This window comes from Eptesicus fuscus, chromosome 12, assembly GCF_027574615.1.
Source record: "Eptesicus fuscus isolate TK198812 chromosome 12, DD_ASM_mEF_20220401, whole genome shotgun sequence".
Taxonomy (NCBI): Eukaryota; Metazoa; Chordata; class Mammalia; order Chiroptera; family Vespertilionidae; genus Eptesicus; species Eptesicus fuscus.
The window spans coordinates 29,086,318-29,111,896 of record NC_072484.1 but is presented as its reverse complement, the minus strand read 5'-3'; the positions used below and the strand labels follow the sequence as shown (position 1 = coordinate 29,111,896).

The window sequence follows — 25,579 nt, the reverse complement described above, 5'->3', positions numbered from 1 at the left end:
GGAAACCGCGGGGCTTAACAGACCAGAGATCTAGGGAAGGACCTCTGATCTACACTCACTGACTGCTCCCAGCGCTTTGGCCCAGTGGCCATGAGGTTTGTTTAAAGGCAGCTGTCCTCACTCCCATGTGTGTGACAAGCTTGGACACAGAATAAGCACTAAGGCTCCAGAGCCCCCAGGCCCACCATGCAGTCATCCCACATTCCTTTGCACCCCATATTCCTTGGCACTTTCAAAACTCTAAAACATCCTCTTCGTTCCCTCCATTTCCCAGTCTCAAGGTTTGCGTCTTGCCTCTTTTTATTTCAAAGTACTATCCTCTCTTCCTCTACCCTTATCCTTCCCCTCACTCCTACCCTGGGAAAGATTCAAGTTATTTTCTTTTGGGGCCAAACCTTTCAAGTAAAAATGTTAATTTTTTTTCCATTGCAATTCATGAAACTAACTAAATTGTTCAGGGGAAGGAGTGAGGGAAGATATTTTAAAAATTATTCCTTCTTTCACACTTTCCTGAAGTGTGGCCTCTGAACACCAGCATCAGAATCACCTGGGGAGCTTAAAGCTACAGAAGTAGGAATGGGGCCAGGGGTTCAGACTTTGTGGCAAGCTCTCCAGAGTTTGAGAACCCTGCTCTAGTTCTTAGAATGCAAAGGTGCATCTGCTTTAGTGTGGAAGGTGGGGAATTACCTTTTTATTCTTTCTCCTACAAGAGTTAAAAAGTCAGATATTGAGATCTTTGTAGACAGAAGAATATAGGAATCATCTTTTCCAGGTTATCTCTATATACACAGGTAGCATGTGATTTCCCCCAGCCTTTAAAAGAAGTGGATCAAGTGTTGGAGAGAATGTAGAGAAGAGAGCCATTTCCCAGTGGATGATGGGATGGCTGGATAAGAAGGGAGGACACTCTAGTGACAGGAAGATCAAGTGCAGTAATACAGCCATCTGAGAACACTTGTTTGGCTGACGCACAAAATTAGTGCTTAGGCAGGGCAGATCCTCCTTATCCTACCCCAGTCCTAAGGCTAGCTGGGCTTCAGAGTTTTGTTTTTTAGAATTTATTTAACCACACCCCCCTCCTGCAAGCACATCTAAATCAAACATGTCACTGAAAATTGAGTCGACAGCAGGTGTGTAAATGTACAGGGATATAAATTCTAGATGTCCTGAAGTGTAGAGAGTAATACTTACTATTTAGAAAGGGAGAATAATGACATTGGGAGCTTAATTTACTCAGACATTGAAGCATACAACAGACTGACAAATTTCAGAGGGAAGGTTGGGGGACAGAAAGAGATTAACCAAAGAACTTAGAAGCATATGTACATAACCCATAAACAGACAATAGTGCGTTGAAGGCCTGGGAAGGGGATGGAATCGGGGTGGAGGGGTCCATGGGGGGAAAAGGAGAGACATCTATAATACTTTCAACAATAAAGACTTAAAGAATAAAAGCTTTTAATAAAAAAAAAAAGATATTAATGGCCTCTCTGAAATGGAGTAGTCTTATTTTCCTTATTATTTAAGCAAGCAAACATTTACAGAAGCCAAAATAGCAGGGTTAAAATTTCAAACAGCAGTTTTTATATAAGATGATGCTTCAGTATAACTACACGTTTGAGGTGTCTTCCCAGCCTTTGACCCTTTCTTCGAGAAATTCTTTCAATACCCACATTTGTACTATGCAACCCATTCTTTCTAGCCTTCTTTGATTAAGAATAGACATATGGATCAATCGGATTCTGTCCTGAAAATATAGGGTTCTGTCTCCTGAAAAATAAATGTATGCACACACTTTAAATAATTAGAAAGTCAGTGTTTATTAAAATACATTTCATTTAAAAAAAAAGATAAATTGTAATGAGATTTTCTTCTCTGAATTAAGTAGATTTTATTATAAAAATTCTCATTTTTAGTATTAGAAAAGTCCATAAACACATTTAAACATTTTTATAATAATCATGAAAAAAAAGTCTGATTGGGATAGCATCTTGAAAAATAGAACTCAAAAGTATAAAAAATGTTTATTTAGATTTTATAGTTAAAATTTAAATTAGCCCAACTGGTATGGCTCAGTGGTTGAGCATTGACCTATGAACCAAGAGGTCATGGTTTGATTCCCAGTCAAGGCACATGCCCGGGTTGCTGGCTCAATCCCCAGTAGGGGGCATGCAGGAAGCAGCCGATCAGTGATTCTCTATTGTCATTGATGTTTCTATCTTTCCCTTCCTCTCTGAAATCAATAAAAATATATGTTAAAAAGTTAAATTATGGATGCAACCATGAGCCCCAGTTCTTAGAAGAAAACTCAATCATGTCTTACTGAATTATGGGGGAAGTGAGGCCATTATTTTTTCAAGTATCATATTTATTCAGCAAATATTTATTAAGCACCTCTTACATACCAGTCTTGCTTTAGGCACTAAGATATAGTAATCAGCAGCAAAGTTCCTGTGCTCTTATAGATCTTATTTACTAGTGAAAGAAAAAGACTATAAATAAATGCACATGTAAGAGCTGAAGGAAAATCAAACAAGGTAAGGAGATAAGAGTTGTGGCCTCAGTTGTGTTGTGGTGCTTGGAGTTCAGTCTTCCTCTTCACATTTGACTTCACACCATGATTTTTAAAAAAATCGTCACAAGGGCCTCATCAGTTTTCCGAAGATCCTCTCTTAATCCTATTAAGAGTATTTTGAAGGGTTTACAACTATCCATCTTTAGTTGACAATTCTGCCATCTTTGTCAGTGGTTTTATGTGATCAGTTCTCCAACAGCACTTTGACTAAAATCTCATCTTTTGCAAAATTGGTTTTGCAGTTGGTTTGCATGTCTGACAATCTGTGAATAGGCACTGCCCAATTCATGCTTGTTGCACTCCCCTTCACTCTCAGCAATTCTTAGTTTGGACAATAAGTTCATCACTCTATCAATTAAACATTAATCAATTAAGACTAACACAGTGGGTGGAGTGTTAAGCAGGGTGAGATGTTTCTAAGTGGTTGGTCCATTCATAAACATTTTTATATTATGCCTTTTGCTTTCCTAGGAAACCCTGTAACTGTGGAGACTTAGATGATAAACATTCAACAAAATAGGACCCCTTTTAGAATAATGTGGGTCTTGGGTACCAGCCACACTGGCAGCCAGCTTATAGAGGCTTGTTATGACTTTAAATGGGACATGAATGTGGCGTGACCCTGCTTTACGAAGCCCTGGGGGAGCTTCCCTGAGGCGTAGGCCCATGGACACTGATAGATCCTCAGAGGGTGCCATTGGCATCCAAACTTTTTGGCATCCCACAGTAATTAAAAGCATCACATGAGTTTCTTTTAAATGTAAACACTGAGGACATACTAATGTTTTAAGAAATTAAACTCTATAAACAGAATTGAATGGACTAGAATCTGTTTCCTTCTCCTTCTTTACATAGTATAACCTGGAATCTTCATTCCTCAAGATTGAATAACTTTGTTTATATAATAACTTTGTTAATATGATTGTCCTTCTCCAATCTCATTTAAATGCTTTTATGTGAGGACTATAGCCATATTCTTTTTTAAAAATATCTTTGTATTAATTTCAGAGAGGAAGGGAGAAGGAGAGAGAGAGAGAAACATCAGTGATGAAAGAGAATCATTGATTGGCTGCCTCCTGCACATCCCTGCTCTGGATCAAGCCTGCAACCCGGGCCTGTGCCAGAACCGGGAATCCAACTGTGACCTCCTGGTTCATAGGTCAATACTCATCCACTGAGCCACGCTGGCCGGGCTATAGCCATATTCTTAGAGAGCCTTCTTATTTGATATGTGTTACTGTAATAAATGAAGGAAAAACAAAGGATGTGGGTTTGTTTTCATCTAAGATATGAAACCTGTGTTATCTTTGTATTTCTGATTATAGATGGTAGCCAGAGGAAGGCTACAAAATCTTCAAATTCTATGCCCATAATATTCTATGGCCTGAAGAGGTAGTATTGGAACTTTATTTATGGAATATCAAAAATAAAATAATACCAGCCCTAACCGGTTTGGCTCAGTGGATAGAGCGTCGGCCTGTGGACTCAAGGGTCCCAGGTTCGATTCTGGTCAAGGGCATGTACCTTGGTTGCGGGCACATTCCCAGTAGGGAGTGTGCAGGAGGCAGCTGATCGATGTTTCTCTCTCATTGATGTTTCTAACTCTCCCTCTCCCTTCCTCTCTGTAAAAAAATCAATAAAATATATTTTTTTAAAAAGAAAAGAAAATAATACCATCCAAAAGGCAAACAGAGGAAACCTCTTCTGCCTTTCTGAGTCTGGCTATTAAAAGAGTGCAAAGCATACCCCTGGCTAGTGTGGCTCAATTGGTTGGAGCATCATCCCTTATACTGAAAGGTGGCAGGTTCGATTCCCAGTTGGGGCCGCTATGGTAGGCAACCGATGAATGTTTTTTTCTCTCCCTTTCTCCTTCTCTCCCTCTCTAGAAAATGGTTAAAAAAGAGTGCAAAGCATTGTATTGCTATTGTGCTGGGGCCTGGGCATAGCACTTTTCTTGCATTACTGCAGGATGCTTCCTGACAAAGATAAGGGATTGAGTGAGATTAGTAAAAATCATTTACTTCTTTGATTGTCATACATATTGTCTGTACTATAGCACTTATTCAATTATTCAATAATTGCTTTGTCGGTAGTATCATTCTCTCTCCAAGGAGGGGAACAGGCTCTGTTCCCCTAAAAAAAAAGAAAGTAGGGAATACACCATAATAGCTGGCAGGTACTGCAGGTAATAATAAGGACATGATTGTCATACTTAGTAATAAATCCTGAGGTGTACATATTTTCATATTCTAATATCTGAAATCAAGGTGAATCTTACAGTTAATGATTTTAAAAGCATTTTATCATAGTTTAATTGGCAGTGTTTTTTCTTAATAGTACACAAAAGAATGCCTCTTTTAGACAATGGTTTTGATTAACTACACTAGGAATATTTTATATTCTTGGTATAAAGACTATTCACTGTATAATGAAATTATTTAAATTCCAACTGATGTTATGTTGATTGTCAGGTGATACTCAGTATAGTAAGATTTGAGATATGGTTAAAAAAAGACATCCTGAAGTGATACTCAGTATAGTAAGATTTGAGATATGGTTAAAAAAAGACATTATCCTGAAGTGAGTACATAAATGTCGAAGGAATGAGGGGCATGAGATGAGGCTGCCCTCCACACTGTAGATCAAGAATTGGAATTTGAAGCAAACCAGCAGAGTATTTTGTTTGGATGAAGGCACAAGGAGGTAGCAAGCAAGCTGACTTGCCTGTCATTAGTAATGAGACATCTTCAGTTTCAGCCTCTAAGAACTTAGGTTTGTTGTCGTGAGCAGAGGGGCATTGTAGGAAGTTGTGGAAGCCTCGGAATACAGTAAGTTCTCAACGTCATTGATAGATTCTGTAAGCAAAACAACATGTAACAAAACCAACATGACCACAGTCTAATTGATAGAAACAAGAGTTAAGTTCCTGTGGCATCTCATCAACGTTATAAGGACAAAATGTTATTGAAAGACCTGCTGTATTACTTTTGGGTTGGCAGTTAAACAAGAGAAGAAACTAAAGGGATGAGGCACTTTTCCTCAAGTGAAAAATATTACATTAATCTTTAGAATTGAAAGTATGTTTTCAGCTTAACTATTGAACCAAAAAGACTGAGTTAATGGTGCAGTTTTATAACCCACCTAATCAAACTACTGTTTCTCTGTCACAGATTGCCTTCTCCCAGCACAGCAGTTTTATGGACCTAGTACAGTTCTTCGTGACCTTTTTCAGGTAATTTCACTCATACAAACCATATCTGTTCTTTTGATTGAGGTACTTAATTCCATTAATTATCAGCTCATAAAAAATAAATGAATAATCCTGAGTTTGCACAACAGACCAAACTAATCGTATTTATTTCCTGAAAAGTTACATGTCAGTAACAGTAGTGTAAATTCAGTCTCATCTGATAAAATGAAAACATTTGCTTGGTAAGTTCTGGCATTTTTGAGGCAGCTTTTCATGTACCCTATACTAAAATGGAGATCATTTGGCTGTTTATATGGAAAGAATTTGGGGTTGAAACAACACTTAAATTAATGATTACTGGTGTGTGCTATATATATGCTTCCTCTTGTCCAAGAAATGATTCAGGTGATTATCCAGAGTTTTAAAGCTAAAATGACTTGCTAAGCCCTTGGGATTTTTTTTAATTTTAGTTTTTTAAATTTTATTTTTATGAAAATACTATCCTCCTCCTATATAATAAAAGAGAAACATGTAAATTGACAGTACCTCCGCTACACTCACCAGCCAGTCAGGAGTGAGTATGCAGATTAACCCAACAAAGCTGGTGGGTTAATTTGCATACACAGGTGCCGGGCAGAGAGCAGAGCAGGAGAGCCAGCGGAGAGTGGAGCAGGTTGGGGAACTTGGCTCCCCAAGCCGCCAGACAGAGAGCAGAAAGGGAGAGCTGGTGGCTTGGAGGACTTGGCAGAGCGGGAGGCCATGGGACAGAGACAGAGCAGGAAGGGAAAACCCACAGCGTGGGGAGCACCAGGAATTCTGTGAGTAGTAGTACTGGTGGCAGCCCCAGGACCAGAAGCTGAAGCCCAGAGCACAGGAAGCACCAGGAATGCTGGGAATTGTAGTTCTGGTGGCAAACGGATCTCCTAGGCCAGTGGTCAGCCAACTGCGGCTTTTGAGCCACATGCGGCTCTTTGGCCCCTTGAGTGTGGCTCTTCCACAAAATACCACATGCGAGCGTGCACGTACAGTGCAATTGAAACTTCGTGGCCCATGCGCAGAAGTCGGTTTTCAGCTCTCAAAAGAAATTTCAATTGTTGTACTGTTGATATTTGGCTCTGTTGTACTAATGAATTTGCCGACCACTGTCCTAGGCATTAGAGCAAAGTGAGCCTGGAGCAAGTTACTGTTGCGGTGGGGGATGGAGGGAAAGCAAAGGTGAGAGACATAAGTAAAATCAGAGTGTCTAGGAAAAATTAAAGGGAAGATATCCTAAAACTCCCAGGAAATCTCCACCAATGAAGCAAAAAAAAAAAAAAAAGCCTATATTATTCTGTGAGCAACAAACCAAACTGGGTTGGGTCTCAGACAATTCGCTCATATGATTGCAGACAGACAGAAACTCCCAGATTGGAGAAGGCTCCCCTGAGGGCTCCCAGATTGGAGAAGGTGCAGTTTAGGCTGAGGGACCACCCCCCCCCCCCCCCGTGCACGAATCTTCGTGCTCCAGGCCCCTAGTATACACATAACTGGAAAAGACAAGTGATAGATACAGGGCTTATAAGAGAAAGCAACAGCATCCTGCCCCCCACCTTTCAACCCTCCCTTTTCCCCAATTTAAATGGCTTTAGCTGTTTTTCACTTATCCAGGCTTACTCTGTTTCTTGATTTTTCAGTTGTTATCTTTTGATGTCCTACTGAAGACGAGTCTTTATTATCTTATGTTACCTCACCCAACAATTCCCCACACCACAAAAACATATATAATCCCTCCCATTCATTCAGTATAGTACATCACAATGCTTGGCTACATCAGTCATCTCTGTTTATGTTGTTATAACCATAAAGTTCCTTCACAGATGAATTGAACTCTAAGTATACATCCCCTTTCTTGGATGGGCGATCACTCAATTTGTTTTTTAATTGTTTGGTTTTCTATGTAGCTACTTCTGATTCATCCTGTACTCTGACAGAACTGAAAAGACTCTCAGTTTGGTCAAACAACCACCAGGCAAGGCACTCTCTTAATTTGTTTCCCTTGGAGATGAGTGCCCTAGGACCCTTCTGCCTGCTGCACCTGGTGCACTACTTCTTGAAGACGCCGCACAATGTCATCTTGGGAGTTTCTTTTGCCTTCCTCTTATATCGAAATCTCTGTTTCCCAGATCTTGTGCCTTCATTTCTCTACATATTCCCTCCTTTTACTGGGGTACGTTCTTCAGGAGGTTTCTGAGAAAAGGTGCAGAGAAGGTAACTTTTCTGTGACCATTTTGTCTGAAAAAGTCTTAATTTTAACCTCACAATTGATTGAAAGATGAACTACAGAATTCTAGGTTGGAAATTATTTCCCATTAGAATTTGGAAGGCATTATGCTATCTCTTCTATCTTCCAGTATTACTATTAAAAAGGCTAATGCCATTAAAATGTCCACTCCTTATATGGAACCTGTTTTCTCTTTTTAAAAATTATATTGTGAAGAAAAAATATATTGTGGTATAATACAAAATTACAGAAACACAAGTCATAAGTATCTAGCTCAATGAATAATCACAAATTGAACATACTTCTGTAATACTGCCCAGGGCAAAAGATATAATATTACTAGTACCCTAGGAACTCCCTGTATATCCATCAATTATAACCCCCATCTTCCCCAAAGGTAACTGTTTACCTGACTTCTAAAACTTACTAGTATATATTGCATTTACCCTTTTTAAACATTTATTTTTTTAATAAATATTTATTGTTCAGATTATTACAGTTGTTCTTCTTTGTTCCCCCCACAGCTCCCCTCCACCCGGTTCCCACCCCACCCTCTGCCCTTACCCCCACACACACTGTCCTCATCCATAGGCGTACAATTTTTGTCCAGTCTCTTCCTGCATCCCCCACACCCCTTTCCCCCCGAGAATTGTCAGTCCACTCCCTTTCTATGCCCCTGATTCTATTATATTCACCAGTTTATTCTGTTCATCAGATTTTTATTCACTTGATTTTTAGATTCACTTGTTGATAGATATGTATTTGTTGTTCACAATTTTTATCTTTACCTTTTTCTTCTTCCTCCTCTTCTTAAAGGAATACCTTTAAGGAATATTCTTCTTAAAGAATACCTTTCAGCATTTCATAGAATACTGGTTTGGCAGTGATGAACTCCTTTAGCTTTTTCTTATCTGTGAAGCTCTTTATCTGACCTTCAATTCTGAATGATAGCTTTGCTGGGTAGAGTAATCTTGGTTGAAGGTTCTTGCTATTCATCACTTTGTATATTTCTTGCCACTCCCATCTGGCCTGCATAGTTTCTGTTGAGAAATCAGCTGACAGTTGTATGGGTACTCCCTTGTAGGTAATGAACTGTTTTTCTCTTGCTGCTTTTAATATTCTCTCTTTGTCTTTTGCTCTTGGCATTTTAATTATGATGTGTCTTGGTGTGGTCCTCTTTAGATTCCTCTTGTTTGGGGTTCTCTGCACTTCCTAGACTTGTAAGTCTATTTCTTTCACCAGGTAGGGGAAGTTTTCTGTCATTATTTCTTCAAATAGGTTTTCAATGTCTTGCTCTCTCTCTTTTTCTGGCACCCACATAATTCGGATGTTGGTATGCTTGATGTTGTCCGAGCGACTTCTTACACTATCTTCATATTTTTGGATTCTTTTTTCTTTTCTGGCTGGGTGTTTTTTGCTTCTTCATATTTCAAATCTTTGACTTGATTCTTGCGATCCTCTAGTCTGCTGTTGGATCTCTGTATATTATTCTTTTTTTTTTTAAATATATTTTATTGATTTTTTACAGAGAGGAAGAGAGAGGGATAGAGAGTTAGAAACATTGATGAGAGAGAAACATCAACCAGCTGCCTCTTGCACACCCCCTACTGGGGATGTGCCCGCAACCAAGGTACATGCCCTTGACCGGAATCGAACCTGCGACCCTTGAGTCCGTAGGCCGACGCTCTATCCATTGAGCCAAACCAGTTTTGGCTGTATATTATTCTTTATTTCAGTCAGTGTATGCTTAATTTCTGATTGGTCCTTTTTCATATCCTTGAGGGTCTCACTAAATTTCTTGGAGGTTTCTAGAAAATTCTTGAATAACCTTATAACCGTGGTTTTGAACTCTATATCCAGCATTTTGCTTTCATCCATTTCTTTCATTTGTGACTTGTTTCTTTGTCTCCGCATTTTGGCTCCTTCCCTGTGTTTGTTTCTATGTTCTGGGTAGCTGCTAAGTCTCCTTGAGTTGATAGAGTGGCTGTGTGTGGTTGGTGTCCTATAGGGCCCAGTGGCTTAGCCTCCCCAGTCACCTGAGGTGGACGCTCTTGATGCACCCCTTTGTGGGCTGTTTGCACAGTCTTGTTGTAGTTAACCCTTGATTGCTATTGGTGTCACTGGGAGGAATTGACCTCCAGGCCAATATGCTGTGATGACCAGCTGTGTCTACACTGGAAGATCTGTTGCACAGGAGACACCCTTATGGGGCAGGACTTGCTTCAGTAGGGCTTTGGTGCTCACTGAGTCTGCCCCTTGAGTGTGTCTCTTATGAATGTGAAGAGTTGTAATCCGGTATGGTCTCACTCTGACCACTGGGTACACTGGCTCTTGGATCTCCAAGGAGGTGCAAGGTCAGCCACTATCTGGGGCCGCCCAGCAGGAGCTACAGAGACATCTACAGATTCCTCCTCTTTGTATGGGGTTTGGAAGTGCCCAGATGAGGCCAGCTGTGAAGCAAAGCCGCTGCTGCTGCCAGGCAGTGGGCCTTCTTTTGGAATCTCTGGGGCTCTCTGACCCAGCTGCAGTTTGTTTTAGGCCAGTGGTAGGCAAACTCATTAGTCAACAGAGCCAAACATCAACAGTACAACGATTGAAATTTCTTTTGAGAGTCAAATTTTTTAAACTTAAACTTCTTCTAATGCCACTTCTTCAAAATAGACTCGCCCAGGCCATGGTATTTTGTGGAAGAGCCACACTCAAGGGGCCAAAGAGCCGCGTGTGGCTTGCGAGCCGCAGTTTGCGACTACGGTTTTAGGCAAAAGGACAGGCCATTCATATGCAAAAGCCGATGCATACAGCTTGGGTGGGGTTGTAAATTGGGTGCAGCAGGTTCTCTGGGAATCACCAGGGTGGAGCAAACAGCAATGGCTGCCCTGAACCGGAGAAATCCCCGGTTCTCAGCACCTCTAAGAGTAAGCCGCCCTCGCATTCCTGTCCCCATGCCATACAGTCCAGTTTCACCCCATATGTGCCTGGGTCCCCCAGAGTCTCTCCCGGAACTGGAGTTCAGAGCAAGCGGGAGCTTGTATCTCCCTCCGGGTTTAAGGAGCAGCACATCCAGGTGCCAGCACTTTCCTCGCCTCCGCACCTCTTACCGGTCTCAGTGCGCTTTCTTCACCTCTCTAGTTGTGGAACTTCCACTCAGCCAGCTTTCCCGCAGTTCTGGGTGGTAGTTGTTCTGCCGTTTAGTTGTGGTTTTGATGTGGTTGTGAGAGGCAGCAAGTATAGGTGATTATCTATGCCACCATCTTGGTTTCTCCCCTGTATGTATTTTTAAAAAATACATAATTTAAAAATTTCCCACAAAGGTAATTCTAGTTCCAGGTAGTTTCATTGGTAACTTATACCCTTTAAGGAAGAAATAATATCAATATTAATCAAATCTTCTAGAGAACAGAAAAAGAGGGAATACACCTCAATTCATTTTATGAACTTAGCACAACCTGACAAGAATATCATGAGAAATGAATTTACAAGCCAGTCTCATGAAGGAGGAAGCAAAAATGTACCAATAATATGAAAAGACTACTGGCCCTAGCTGATTTGGCTCAATTGATGGAGCGTCACTGATTTAGCCTGTGGACTAAAGGGTCCTGGGTTCGATTCCAATCAAAGGCACGTGCCTGGGTTGCAGGCTCGATCCCCAGTGGGGGGCATGCAGGAGGCAGCCGACAAATGATTCTGTCTCATCATCAATGTTTCTATCTCTCTCTCCCTCTGCCTTCCTCTCTGGAATCAATCAATCAATCAATCAATAAAAAAATTACAGTATCATGACCCAGTTGGATTTATTCTAGGAATTGCAAGATTGACAAGATTTAATATTCATTTAAAAATCTTAGGAAACTAAGAATAGAAAGAAACTTCTTTAAATCTATCTGATAACATAATAATATATAAAGCCAACAGCAAACCACATTATTAATAGTAAAATGTTTGAAGCTTTCTGTTTTAAGTTTGGAAACAAGAAAAAAAATGCCACTATCACTTCATTTGACATCATGATAGGTGTTCTAGCTAATACAGTAAGATAAAAAAAATAAATAAAATAAGAATTGGAAAAGGAAAAATCATCATTACTCACAACATGATTGTATTCATAGAAATTTAAAAAAATGTAGATGAGAAGTATTAGAATAGGTGAATTCAACAAAGTTGCTAGACACAGGGCAATAGTTAAAAATCAGTTCAGCCCTAACCGGATTGGTTCAGTGGATAGAGCATCGGCCTGAGGACTGAAAGGTCCCAGGTTCGATTCCGGTCAAGGGCACATACCTTGGTTGCGGGCACATCCCCAGTGGGAGGTGTGCAGGAGGCAGCTGATCGATGTTTCTCTCTCTTCGATGTTTCTAACTCTCTATCCCTCTCTCTTCCTCTCTGTAAAAAATCAATAAAATATATATTTTTAAAAATCAGTTCAGTATTATTCTAAGACATCATCTTTTACAGTTCTTATCAGTAAGGGCAGATGCTAGCATGAAAACCATAATGTTGTTTTTCCAGTAGAAAGCTATCAGGTACCCTCCTTCACTCTCAAGTTATGAAGTGGAAAATCAATTTCTGAGTGATGCTGGGGAGCAGATGGCCTCATGTCAAGACTCATCTACATACTGTTGGACTCACTTCCACCTGCTGTAAACTGATGAGGTTGAGAAAGAGTTAACAAATTACCACGTTGTCCTTTTCAGTATAAAAGCTCACTTATAATGTGTGTATTTTAATTTGGTTGCTAATGCATTTTGTTCACCAGAGTGTAAAAGACCCAGCATCCAGCATATCCTTTATTTTAAATTAGAGGCCCAGTGCACGAAATTCGTGCACTCGGGGTGGGGGGGTTCCTCAGCCCGGCCTGCGCCCTCTCACAGTCCGGGGGCCCTTGGGGGATGTTGGACTGACGGTTTAGGCCTACTCCCTGACTTCTGGCTGAGCGGCACTCCGCCTTGTGGGAGTGAGCCCACTGATCACCAGGGGGCAGCTCCTACATTGAGCATCTGCCCCCTGGTGGTCAGTGCGCCTCATAGCGACCAATTGTTCCACTGTTTGGTCAATTTGCATATTAGCCTTTTATTATATAGGATTTATTTTAAAATTTTATTTATTGATTGATTTGAGGGAAAGAGAGAGAGAAACATTGACTGTTGTTCCACTTATTTATGCATTCATTGGTAATTCTTATATGTGTCTGGACTGGGGATCAAACCTACAACCTTGGTGTGTAGGGTCGATGCTCTAACCAACTGACCTACCCAGCCAGGGATTGCCTAGCCTTTAATTAGTTTCTGGATGATGACATCTCCACCAAGAAGCAACTCATTGCATACTCTCAATCTCAAAGAGAGATAAGAATTCTAATAAAATAATACATTTAGTATATCTAGGGGGAAAATCAATTACAGTATATTTCTATACTTCACCAACAAAAAAAAAAAATGAAATTAACATATGTTTGTGCTACTTTGATAAATAAACTTGTTCAAAATTACAACATATCTGCCCTGGCTGGTTTGGCTTAGTGGTTAGAGTGCCGGCCCACAGACAGAAGGATTGCGGGTTTGATTTCTGGTCAAGAGCACTTACCACAGTTGCAGGTTCCTCCCGAGCTCCTGTTGGGGCCCATGCGGGAGGCAACCAATCAATGTGTCTCTCTCAAGTCCATGTTTCTCTTTCTCTCTCCCTCTCCTCTCTTTTCCTTTCCCTCTCTCTGAAAAAGTCAATGGAAAAAATATCCTTGGGTGAGGATTTAAAAAAACCCCACAAAATTACAACATATCTGGATCAAGAAAGAATGGCCAAGACAAAAATGTGGGAGGGTGGAGACAGCCCACTAGCCCTCCAGGTAATGAACATGCTGTTGAGCTACAGTGATCAGTGTGGCACTGGCACAAAATCAGATTGACCAGTGGAGCATAATACATAACCAGAGAAACAGATAAAGTTTAAAAGGTTCGGGTTTGTTTTAAGTGATGAAAAGTTAAATAGGAATAAAAAGTAAATGGTAACAAACAAGAAACTGAAAGATCAGTATAGACTTAATGGCCACTAGTCACATGTAGCTCCTGGGTGCTTGAAATGTAGCTAGTGCAACTGAGAAACTGAATTTTTCATTTTATTTAATTTTAACTAACTTAAATATAATTTAAACACTGATACTTGACTCAGTTATCAGAAAACTTTTAAATATGTTTAAAAAAACCTGCTTATGTGAATCTATATATCAAATGTAAATTTTATGAAATCTTAAAGTACAGATAAGATATTTCCTGATAAAAATTTAGTGTTCAAATTGAGTTGTGTGTGGGGTTTTTTGTTGTTGTTTTTTCAGATTGAGGTTTTTTATAAATATAAAATACACACTGGATTCTAATGACTTAGTAGAAAATAAGAATGTAAAATATCTCAATTTTTATATTGGCCTCATGTTCTAATGATGTTTTAGATATTTTGGGTTAAATAAAACTATTATTAAAATTAATTTTTTGTTCTCACTTTTTTAATGTGGCTGCTAGAACATATAAAATTATATATGGTTCATATTAGATTTCTATTAAACAGTGATAGAGATAATATAAAGGGGAAATGTTTATAGGACAACATAGAAAGATACCATGAAATACTGCTAAACTAATGCAAGTTTTTTTTTAAGATTTTTAAATTGATATTTAGAGAGAGAGAGAGAGAGAGAGAGAGAGAGAGAGAGAGAGAGAGAGAGAGAGACATTGATGTGTGATGAAACATCGATTGGCTGCCTCCTGCATACCTCCCACCAGGGATGGAGCCCCCAACCTGGGCATGTCCCCTGACTAGGAATCAAACCAGTAACCTTTCAGTGCATGGGACGACACCCAGCCAATTGAGCCACACCAGCCAGGGCTAATCCAAGTATTTTAAAGTAAAAATACTAAATCTTGACTCAGACTTTTTAATGTGGAAAATCAGCATGACGACCAAAATTTTTGTTTGATTTTTTAGGACAAGAATTCTTATAAAATATCAAAAGTAATTTATGTTCATTGTAAAACTTCAAACAACATAAAAATAAAGTAACAATTCAAACTTACCCTAATTCTAGTCTTTAGAAATTACCACTGTTGCCCTGGCCGGATGGCTCAGTTGATTGAAGCATTGTCCCATACATTAAAAGGCAGCAGGCTCAATTCCCATTCAGGGCACATACCCAGGGTTCAATCCCTGGTTAGGGCACATTCGGGAGGCAGCTGATTGATGTTTCTCTCTCACCCCCTCTCCCTTCCTCTCACTAAAATCAATTTTTTAAAAAATGTAGAAATTACCACTGTTGGTATTTTGGTGTTACATGTTTCCAAAACTTTTCTCTGTGTATATACACTGCACATAAGTAGTGTGTTTTTTTTCTGATTCTTTGGTTATTAAAATGGCTGCCTCCTTACATATCTATATATATAAAAGGCTAATATGCAAAGTGTCCCCACGGGAGTTCGACTGGGAGACCAGGAGTTCTATCACTCACTATGATGTGCGCTGACCAATAGGGGTGGCGTGGAACAAAGGAAGGCCTTGGCCAGGAGCCGGCAGCTGGGAAAGGGAGGCCCTGGCTGGCAGCCAGAAGGAAGGCCCCATTGGCCCTGATCGCCAGCCAGGCCTAAAATTTCATGTACTGGGGCCTCTAGTTGTTCTATAAGTTACTATTTTACTTCCAGTTCTCTGGTTAAATTTTCCCAGGTGGAAATTCGCCTCATTTTTCCCAAAACAGCTTTTCCATATTTTGAGTACCATACATAAACATTCCTCTTTTGACTGACTTAGATTGTCCTCAATTTTTGTTGCATATGTCTGCATTTTTCTGTGAATATTATCTCTGGGATAGTTTTTTGTTCTATACTTGCTATACCCAAACACAAAAACATTGTCAGATTGCCCCTCAGAACAGTTGCATGAATTTACATTCCTACAGCAGGAATGTGATATCTCTTACTACTAATATTTCTGCCTATCTCTCTTATTACCACTACTATTTCTTAGCAACCCTGGAAATTGTCAAATTTTTAATTTTGCTAATCTGGGAGGTATCATTGGTATCTTGTTTTAATTTGGATTTCTTTAATTATGAGTGATACTTACTGATCTCTTATAGCTCTTATTTTGAATTATCTGTTCATATCCTTTGCTCACATTTCTATTGGTCTGTTTGCCTTTTTCTTACTGAAATTTAGGATTTCATTATATTTTGTGATTATTAACATGTGTGTGTCTTCAGTTGTTTGTCTTTTCTGGTATTTTTTGGCAAGCAGGTCTGTCAGTCTTTTCCTATATTTTCTTCATGAGTATTTTTATCTCTTCTTGTTTTTTTTTTTCATGTTTAGGTCATTCTTTTTCCATCTGGAATCTATTTGGCTATAGCTTTACTTTTTTTCCAAGTGGATAGACTTCAGAAACTTGTCAATGAATCAAGGGAGGATGTTAATTACTTCAACTCCAAGGCCACACCGCCCACTAGGCTGGGAATTCACTCTCTATTTTATTTCCGTTTTCAGTGTATGCCCAGCTTAGCTCTTTGGAGCTGAGTGGGGACCCAGGACCTCTGTCCCAAATAATGCAAAGCCAGCAATATGGAATGCTGGAAATTGATGAAACTTCTTCCCATTTACAGGGAAGTCTCTCCCTCCCACAGAAGGAAACTGCCCTCTCTCGTGTTACCACAGAAGATTCCAGCATTTCTTCCCAAACCTGCCAACATTTTTTGTATTCTGCTTAGTGCCAGATAGCCAGGACTCACTGACATCAGCCATCTTCCACAGTTCCTCCACAGCAGGCCAAAGAATCATTCTATATTCTTGCAAATTCAGTATTTCATGAATCTTTGTCTTGTTACTTCCACCAAATTATGAGTCCCTCTAAGGTTGTTGTTGTTTCCTTCCCTTTTTGGCCATGTGAGCAGCAGGACCTGGAAGGGTGGTATACTTAATCTAGTTTTCTGCATTTGCCTGTCATAGTCTTACTCCTTCAAAACACAACCTATTTGTCTACTCTGTGATGTCTTCACCTGGCACATTCACCACATAGGCCACCTCTTCTTGGACTGTTACCTGCTCCTGTTTACATTATAGCTCTTTATCACCCTTTAATGAAGGTATTTAACAGTCTAGAGCTTAAGGGCAGACCATAAACAGGCAAGCCTATAATTTGACATGCAGAGATGAACAGGGCCAATTAGAGGCCTCTCCTACAAGTTTTAAATTGGATTCTGAGAATCTGAAACACTTCTCTCATGAATCCAAGCCCTGGCTATACCTTAGAACCATTCTTATATGTTCAGGTGGCATTGAGAAACCCTGAATTAGCTGAAAGTCATGTAAATTCAGGGACTGGCAGTAGTACTCATCCACATCCAAACAAAGGCATAGGAGGTCAGATGGGAAAGGCTGTGTAATCACTGAGGAGCTGTGACTATGGCCTCAGCTCCTGGCAGCTTCATGATTCCAGTTCCTATAAGAGCTAGCTGCCTTAGGTCTCTGAGAGAGACCCATAATTATTCCCACAGCCATCCTAGGTAGTGGTTATTTGGGATTTAAATTCTAGATTGTAGTTCTTTTACATTATATAGGAACAGTTTTATAAGTCTTACCATTTGTGGTGGGGTTTTTTTGGCGGGGGGTGGGGGGGAGTTTGCACTGTTTTATGTACCCCTCATCCCCTTTGTTGAATGTTGTTGTGGTGCCGAACTATATCCTATTCTCTCAGAAAAGATCTGAAAAAGAAAAAGACTCATAGACAACAGTATGCTGATTAAAGAGGGAAAGGGGGTTGGGGCAGGTAGAAGATGGTAAAGGGGGATAAATGATGAAGGAAACAACTTGACTTTGGATGGTGAACACAATACAATATACAGATGATATATTATATAATTGTATACTTGAAACCTATATAATTTGATTAACCAATGTTACCCCATTAATTTCAATTAAAAAAAAAAAAGATCTGAACAAAAATTTGGTACTTGTTGGGGACCTTTTCAGTCTGAAGACTAGAATGTTGAGTTTTGCAACATTGTCTTCTATTTCTTTGATTGTTTCCTGTCTCTAATTCTATTTGCTTGAATTGTGGAATTCTCTGTTAGATGAATGAGGGAGATTCTGTGTCTGCTCTATATTTCTTAACTAAATTCTGATTTTCCTTTTGCCCTGCATTCTAGGTGACCCCCTCTGCAATATTTACCAGTTTGTTAATTTAATCCAGAGTTGGATTCAGTTCTTTTGTTATTTCTAATACATTTTTAATGTTTTTAGTGTTTTTCTAATACATTTTTCTTATAGCCTATTTTGATTTTGTGAATGCAGTTTCCTTTCATATTCATTTGTGAGATTAATAATATTTTATTTTGAAGTCTTACTTTGTGCTATTAATAATTGTCGCCTCAGATTTTGGATTTTTTTTCTTTTATGTGTTGTTTGGTACCACTCTTTCACACCGTTGGTTTTCCTCCAAATGTCTGCTTTTGGTTGTGTGGAAGATTCCACATTGCCTGTGTGTGAATGCTGTTTCTGTCTGTCACAGCCTCCACTAAGTGTGGAGTAGGGGCAGAATGTGCTCCTGGGTGGGATGTACTGTTAGTTTGTCTTCTGAATGGCTTCTCCAGCCTCAGGACCAGAGCTCACTGCCTTAGCTGCTGTCTTCTGTTGCTCAGCACAGGCAGAAATGGGGGGAAGCCATCTCCTCTCGTGATGCACTCAGAATGCTACTCCCCCAATACTCTGACTCTTCCTCAGAGCCCCCTTCCTTCTCGTATCTATTGACTCTGGGCTTGGAGCCCATTTTTTTACTTTTTAACCCTTTCCAATGTCTTCTATCCCCATATCCCAAATAAATTGTTATTGAGGGCAATTAGTACATCTCTTTTGCCGAATTTAAAGGTATCCAACTGATCACCCTTTTGTGAGATTCTTCATGCCCTTTTTGGCCTCCCTTCCTGAACAACCTGTTCTGTTCAACCTCTCACTGTTGCTATTCTTCCTGAGCCGGATCCTGGCCGTCTTCCCACTCTGCGTTCTCTGATTGAACTCTGCATCCCCTTAGTCAGCATAACATGCCCAGAAGTGAACTTTCTGATCCTTCTTCTCCAGTCTTTTCCCCATCTCTAGTTGCAACATCATACTGCCAGTTCTAAGCCCCTGCTCTCCCTTTACATCCTAAAGGCACGCCCACCCTCACCGGTTTTGCTCAGTGGATAGATAGGGCATCTGCCTGAAGGATCCCAGGTTCGATTCTGACTAAGGGCAAATACCTTGGTTGCAGGCTCCTCCCCAGCTCGGGCCCTGGTCTGGGCTTGTGCAGGAGGCAACCAATCCATGTGTTTCTTTCACATCGATATTTCTGTCTTTCTCTCTCTCTTCCACTCTCTCTAAAAATCAATGGAAAAATATCCTCAGGTGAGGATTAAAAAAAACAAAATGAAAAACAAAAGGCAGTCTCCCACCACATTGCAGCATTTACAACTTCAGTCTGCTCCACCTCCACTCCTACCCTAGCCCTAACCATCACAAGCTCACCTGACCATTTCAGTTGATTTTGGCCCCTCTACAATCCACAAAAATCCCAGAGGAGACCTTTAAAATCGTGAGTTAGGTTGGGTCTGTCTACTTATCTCATATCCAGTGACTTCCCATTGTATCTAAAATAAACACCAGTTCCGGCTGGTGTGGCTCAGTGGTTGAGTGTCAACCTATGAACCAGGAGGTTATGGTTCGATTACCAGTCAGGGCACATGCTCAGGGTTGTGGGCTCGATCCCCAGTAGGGGGCATGCAGGAGGCAGCTGATCAGTGATTCTCATCATTGATGTTATATTTTAAAATAAACACCAGGGTCCTGTGAGAAATGGCCTCTGCTCATCCCTTTGTATTTATTTTATGCTGCCCTCTGTGTTCCCACAACATGGTCACCTTCTGTTTCTTCAAAAGCACCAGGTTCTTTCCTGCCTCACAGCATATGAAAATGTTTTCCCTTCTTTCTAGAATACACTTCTCCCTACCTTTCACCTGTATACTTTTATTCATTGCTTGGTTTTTCCCAACAACAACCAATTGTCTGACACCAACTAGGTGTCCTACAATTCATTTTGGTTTTGGCACTACCTGGAGCTAGCACAGACCCCCTGGGTGAAAGGCTCAGTATGACAAGACTGCCCCACTTCAGATATCAACTACAAATGGGTCCCCAGTCTACCCACGCTTCTGCCTGGCCAACTACAAATTTGAGGCTTCCAATGGACACCCCCCTTAGATTCGACAGTTTTCTAAAACGACTCAGGAAAGCACTATGCTTAAAATTACAGTTTTGTTATAAAGAATACAACTCAGGAACAGCCAAATGGAAGAGATGTATAGACGAGGGACGGGGATGGGAGGAGAAGACAGAGTTTCTGTGCCCTCTCTGGGCATGACAGCCTCCCAGCACATCAATCTCTTCACCAACCCACCAGCTCCCAAACCTCATTCCACTTTTGTTTTTTTTTCAAGGTTGCATTACACAGGCATGATTGATGAAATCACTGGTCTTTAGTGATTGAACTCAGTCTTCTGCCCCTCTCTCCTCCTCTGAGGTTCCAACCCCCAAATCACATGATTGTTTTTTATGGGAACCAGCCTCCATCCTGAAGCAATTTAGGTCCTTTCCTCTCATGAGTCACCATCTTCTCTATATATAAAGGCCTAATATGCAAATTGACCCCTCGGGGGTTCGACCAGGAGACCAGGAGTTCGATTGCTCACTATGATGTGCGCTGACCACCAGGGGAAAGCGTGGAATGAAGGAAGGCCCCTGCCAGCAGCTGGGGAAGGGAGGCCCCGGCCGGCAGCCAGAAAGCCCCTAAGGGCCCTGGATTGCCGGCCAGGCATAGGGACCCTACCCATGCATGAATTTCATACACCAGGCCTCTTGTTAGCCTATAAAAGATGCTACTGAATTACATCTCAACAGACCTGTTATAGAAAATAGGTTGTTCAGACTCAGAAAGACTGTCATTTCTTTTATTATACCCTTCTGATTTGTATAATTGCTTCATACCAAAAAAACTAGTAAAGATGTATTTTTTTTTAATTTCTTTATTGATTAAGGTGTCACATATTTGTCCTCATCCCCCCATTCCCATCCCACACCCCTCCCCACGGATGCCCCCACCCCCCTGTTCTTAACCGCTGGTTAGGCTTGTATGCATGCACACAAGTCCTTTGGTTGATCTCTCCCCCCTCCCCCACCCTCCCCTACCCTCCCTCTGAGGCCCGACAGTCCGATCGATGCCTCCTTGTTTCTGGGTCTGTTCTTGTTCATCAGTCTATGTTGTTCATCATTTCCCCTAGATGAGTGAGATCATGTGTTACTAGAAATATACTTATAAGAACCAAATGTGAGACGAGCAATAATAGTTATGCTGACAGGCAAATGAATCAGTCTGTAGTGAGTTTCTTTCTGGACCAACAGTTCTTTTGAGACCCAATTTCAATGTCCACCAGTTCCTTATGTGTACATGTCAGCACTGACTTTTCAGTTCTGGATGGTGGACAAATGGTGGTAATGCAGGTCCGACTCCCTCTGGTTTGGTCTCGCCCGGACCCAGGGGCACGGCCTCACCTGGACTCAGGGGCACGCGGCCTCACCCGGACCTGGGACCCAGCATCACCCGGCCCCTGGGGCGCGTGGCCTCACCCGGACCCAGGGGCACGTGGCCTCACCCGGACCCAGGGGCACGCGGCCTCACCCGGACCCGGGATCCAGCCTCACCCGGACCCAGGGGCGCACAGCCTCACCCGGACCGGGGGCGCGTGGCCTCACCCGGTCCCAGGGGTGCGCGGCCTCACCCGGATAAGATGTATTTTTAAAATTTTTTTAATTAAAATAAAAATATAATTCACTTATTTTTAATGCTGAGTAATAGTATATGTAAAGATAAACCACAACTTGCTTATCTGTTTACCTCTTGATGAACATTGAGTTGTTTCCAGTTTTGGTTATTACAAGTAAAGCTGTTTATTATACCATACTCATCTTTCTAATTGTGCACTGTGTCATTTCCTCCATGATTCTATCCTGGAACCCCCAAACTAAATTGTCTGCCCTTGATCTTTCCCACACAAACATATTAACATATTATTTTTCATCATGGTAGTTCTCGTAATTTTTTACTTGTGTAAGATCTGTGTCCTCAGACTCTAAGCTTCAACAGAGCAGGACACTGTATCTTTTGGCTCAAATATATGTGGAAAGTAAATTAGACCTTTAGGAAAACTGCATTTATGAGGAACCATACTCACCAACTTCTCTGAGGGAGAAAAGCTAGTGGTGCTGGTTGATGGCTCGCATTTAAGGGGATACAGAGGCTGTGCTAACTCAGTTAAGTTAGCAGGTATGCTCATGAGATGACCCTGCTTTCAAGTACCAACCCAGTGAGGATTAGTCACTGCTAGTGATCACTATCAGCATTGATCAGGGACCACTGGTGGTGTTTTCATCACTTCTCCCTTCTGGGAAAGAATCCAGAACTTTGTTTTTTTCTGGATTTTGTTTAAGAACTCAGAATGGTGAGCTCTTAGCTAAGAATAGAGTCCTTTTCATGAACATGAGAAAGAAAATATTTTCCCAGAGCAAGTTGACCAGGATTTTTGCGAAGTCTCAGCCTCTGATAGACAGTATAAGCCTTTTATAGACAGGGACAGGTACGGAACAAAAAGGCTGAAGGATTCTGGGCTTCTCCTTAGGTACAGAGCTGACAGGAAGTAAGGGACACTTAGCCTGGGTCAGTGAACTAGTATTGAAAGAAATACACTTCAAAGAAATAACATTTTGACATTGGCAAAATGTTAATATTGTCAAGGCTAAGTAATGGGCATATAGGAATTCACTAGATTGTTCTATTTCTGTGTTTGAAATTTTTCATATGTTTCTTTAAATTACATTTGTATTGAAAAATGTAGAAAAACATTGATAAAAGAAACTGTAGTAGGATGAACACTGACTTGCAGCCCCACCTGTAACCAAGTTAGTGGTAGGAAAAAAAGAAAGGAGGAGTATTGGCAAGAGCCACCTTTGTTGAAATAGCTAGTAAATTCTTCATTGTTGTTATTACCCTAGAAGAAATCATACATGTGTCAGCTTTGAGGGACAATCACTACATGTTGATATGCTGTTTGTGTCACTTCTAAAAGCTGGAACAGGTTGAAGGCACTGGGTTGTTGATGTTTTCAACTGGTCTGTATTGAAGACAGAAGCCGCAGGCCCTGGAGGACAGGGGACCTTCTGAGCGTCAGTGGGGCTGCCCTCCCAATGGTTCTGCAGTGACACTAGGGTCTCAGAGGTCAGCCCTGTACTCAGCTGCATCAACCGTGTCTTGACCAATTAGATGCTGTTCTCATTTACTTCATCCCTTCCATGTGGATTTGCTGCCTCCCTGTGTTTATGTTAGAATAAAAACAATATTATGCAAGGAAACCAAAAAAAGACTGAAGTTACTCTTCTCAGATTCTTTTATTGCTTCTTTCTTTTCTCCCCAAATTTTCAATGTACGGATGTCCCCTGGGACATTCTTATATATTTGTATTCAATCCCGTGGTGACCTCATCCAGATTGGTTACTTCAAATACCATATGCATGCTGATGACTCCATCTCCCACACCTCCTCCAAGTCTTTGCTCACATATCTCCTTCTCAAGAAGTAAGGCTCATGTGACCATTCTGCCTTAGAATGCCACTGGCACTCTGAACCCCCTTACCCGATCATCTTTTCTTTCTGTAGCATTTCCTACCTTCTGACATGCTCTTTTATGTTCGTGTTTTCTATGTTATTTACTGTTTGTCTCCACATCCTGGAATGTAAACTCCATGGGAACAGTGGGCTTTCGTTCTATTTGTCAATGTATTCCATGAGCCTAGGGCAGGACCTGGCCCAGTAAACTATTGATACAAAAAGGAAAACAGAGACTGTCAGGGAGGAGGAAGGACCAGCAGACAAGGAATTGAAGGCTCTTCCCTGAGTGATGACCCTGGGGCCCCTTACCTTCTGTTAGGTTACCTCGGAGGGGTCTCCATGCTTATGCATTTTGGGGAAGTGGTGAGATGTCAGAGCTTTGAAGCTTCTTTTTGTGAAAAGACCAAAGTTCAATCATCCTAACATATTAGAGTGCCCTTCTCCAGCCAGCCTGGGAGGTCTGCCTTGGGGTCAGTACTTGGGGGCACTGAGGCTGCTTTTCACGAAGCCGACCCCATCCATCCTGCAAACACGAAACTCAGCAAGCGGGTATCTGGTGGCACGGGCCAAGAGCATCATGTCTGTGTATAACACTCTGGAACAAAACTCAGTAGCAAAAAAAAAAATACTCAGTAGCAAGCCCTTTTACAAGTTAGTGAGTGAAAACACCACTGTTGTTGTTTTTTAATATGTTTTTATTGATTTTACTTTTTATTTTTAGAGAAAGGGGAAGGGGGAGGGATAGAGAGATAGAAACATCATCGATCAGCTGCCTCCTGCAGGCCGCTTGCTGGGGATCAAGCCTGCAACCTGGGCATATGCCCTGCCTGGAAATCTAATCGGTGACCTCTTGAATCCTGGGTCCATGTTCAACCACTGAGCCATACCAGCTGGAAGAACACCAGTTTTTAAATTACTTTAGCAATTACTTTAGAGGTATATTTGTTCAACTCATTAATCCTTTTATCAGAAGTCAGTTCTCTGCTATCACAGTAGCTTTTCAAACCATTGAGTGCCTGGTTTACAGTTGGGAGAGCACTGAAATTACCTGCAGTTATGTGACCACTGGGAGTTAGTCTCTCCTAGTACTTTTAAGAAAGTTGTTAGCTTGAGAATGATCATTTTACTTTACAAAAATGTATGCATTTATTTTGTAAAAATGTAATTGAATATATATTATTACACAAGTTTGTTTCTTCTATATTTACTTCTTCCTTATAAAAAGTTATTTTAAAAATTAATTTTTCCAATTTTTATACCTTACAGTGAATATTTGTTAATTTTTATTAAATAGCATGCTTATTATCTGTCATAATTTTGTTATAATTATTTTCTTTATTTGGGATAAGCCCCTGATGAGCCATCCCATTAAAGGTCCAATGGGAGGTCGGGGTCCCTCCGAGCACCTGGTGGTGACTGTACAGTAAGGTCTGAAGCTCAGCTTATCGAGGCTCCTCACACTTTGCTTTCCTATGAACCGGAACATGGTTGTGATTACTCATCAGAGAGGAGCTTGGGGTGGTATCTGAGGGATTGCTTCCCTGTCTGGCCTGGAATATGGAGACAATGGTGCTGATTCTGGGGGCTGGGATAATAATTTGATACTTTCCTTTCTCACAGTTGTTTCCTCTCTTTGCTCCTGGTGGCTGCTGTGGTTTGGAAGATCAAACAGAGTTGTTGGGCCTCCAGGCGCAGAGAGGTAAGCCTCAGTGGATAAAGATTAACGAATCCTTATAAGAACTTTTCCTTTCTACACATTTCTCTTAAGCAAGTCAGCATTAGCTATTCAGTGATCATTGATGGACATATTCACGGATGGCCAGTAGACTTCAATTACTGC

At 40.9% G+C, this 25,579-nt stretch overlaps 1 protein-coding gene across 3 annotated transcripts in view; it reads left to right on the top strand.

Annotated features, from left to right (window-relative positions):
• ATRN (attractin) overlaps positions 1-25,579 on the top strand; it is a 167,202-nt gene that overhangs the window by 128,794 nt on the left and 12,829 nt on the right. For all 3 annotated transcript variants that reach the window (XM_028144728.2, XM_054724370.1, XM_008141034.3), the window contains 2 exons: positions 5,746-5,807; positions 25,360-25,438. In XM_028144728.2, coding sequence (XP_028000529.2) covers positions 5,746-5,807; positions 25,360-25,438 — 141 coding nt within the window. The remainder of the gene's footprint in view (positions 1-5,745; positions 5,808-25,359; positions 25,439-25,579) is intronic.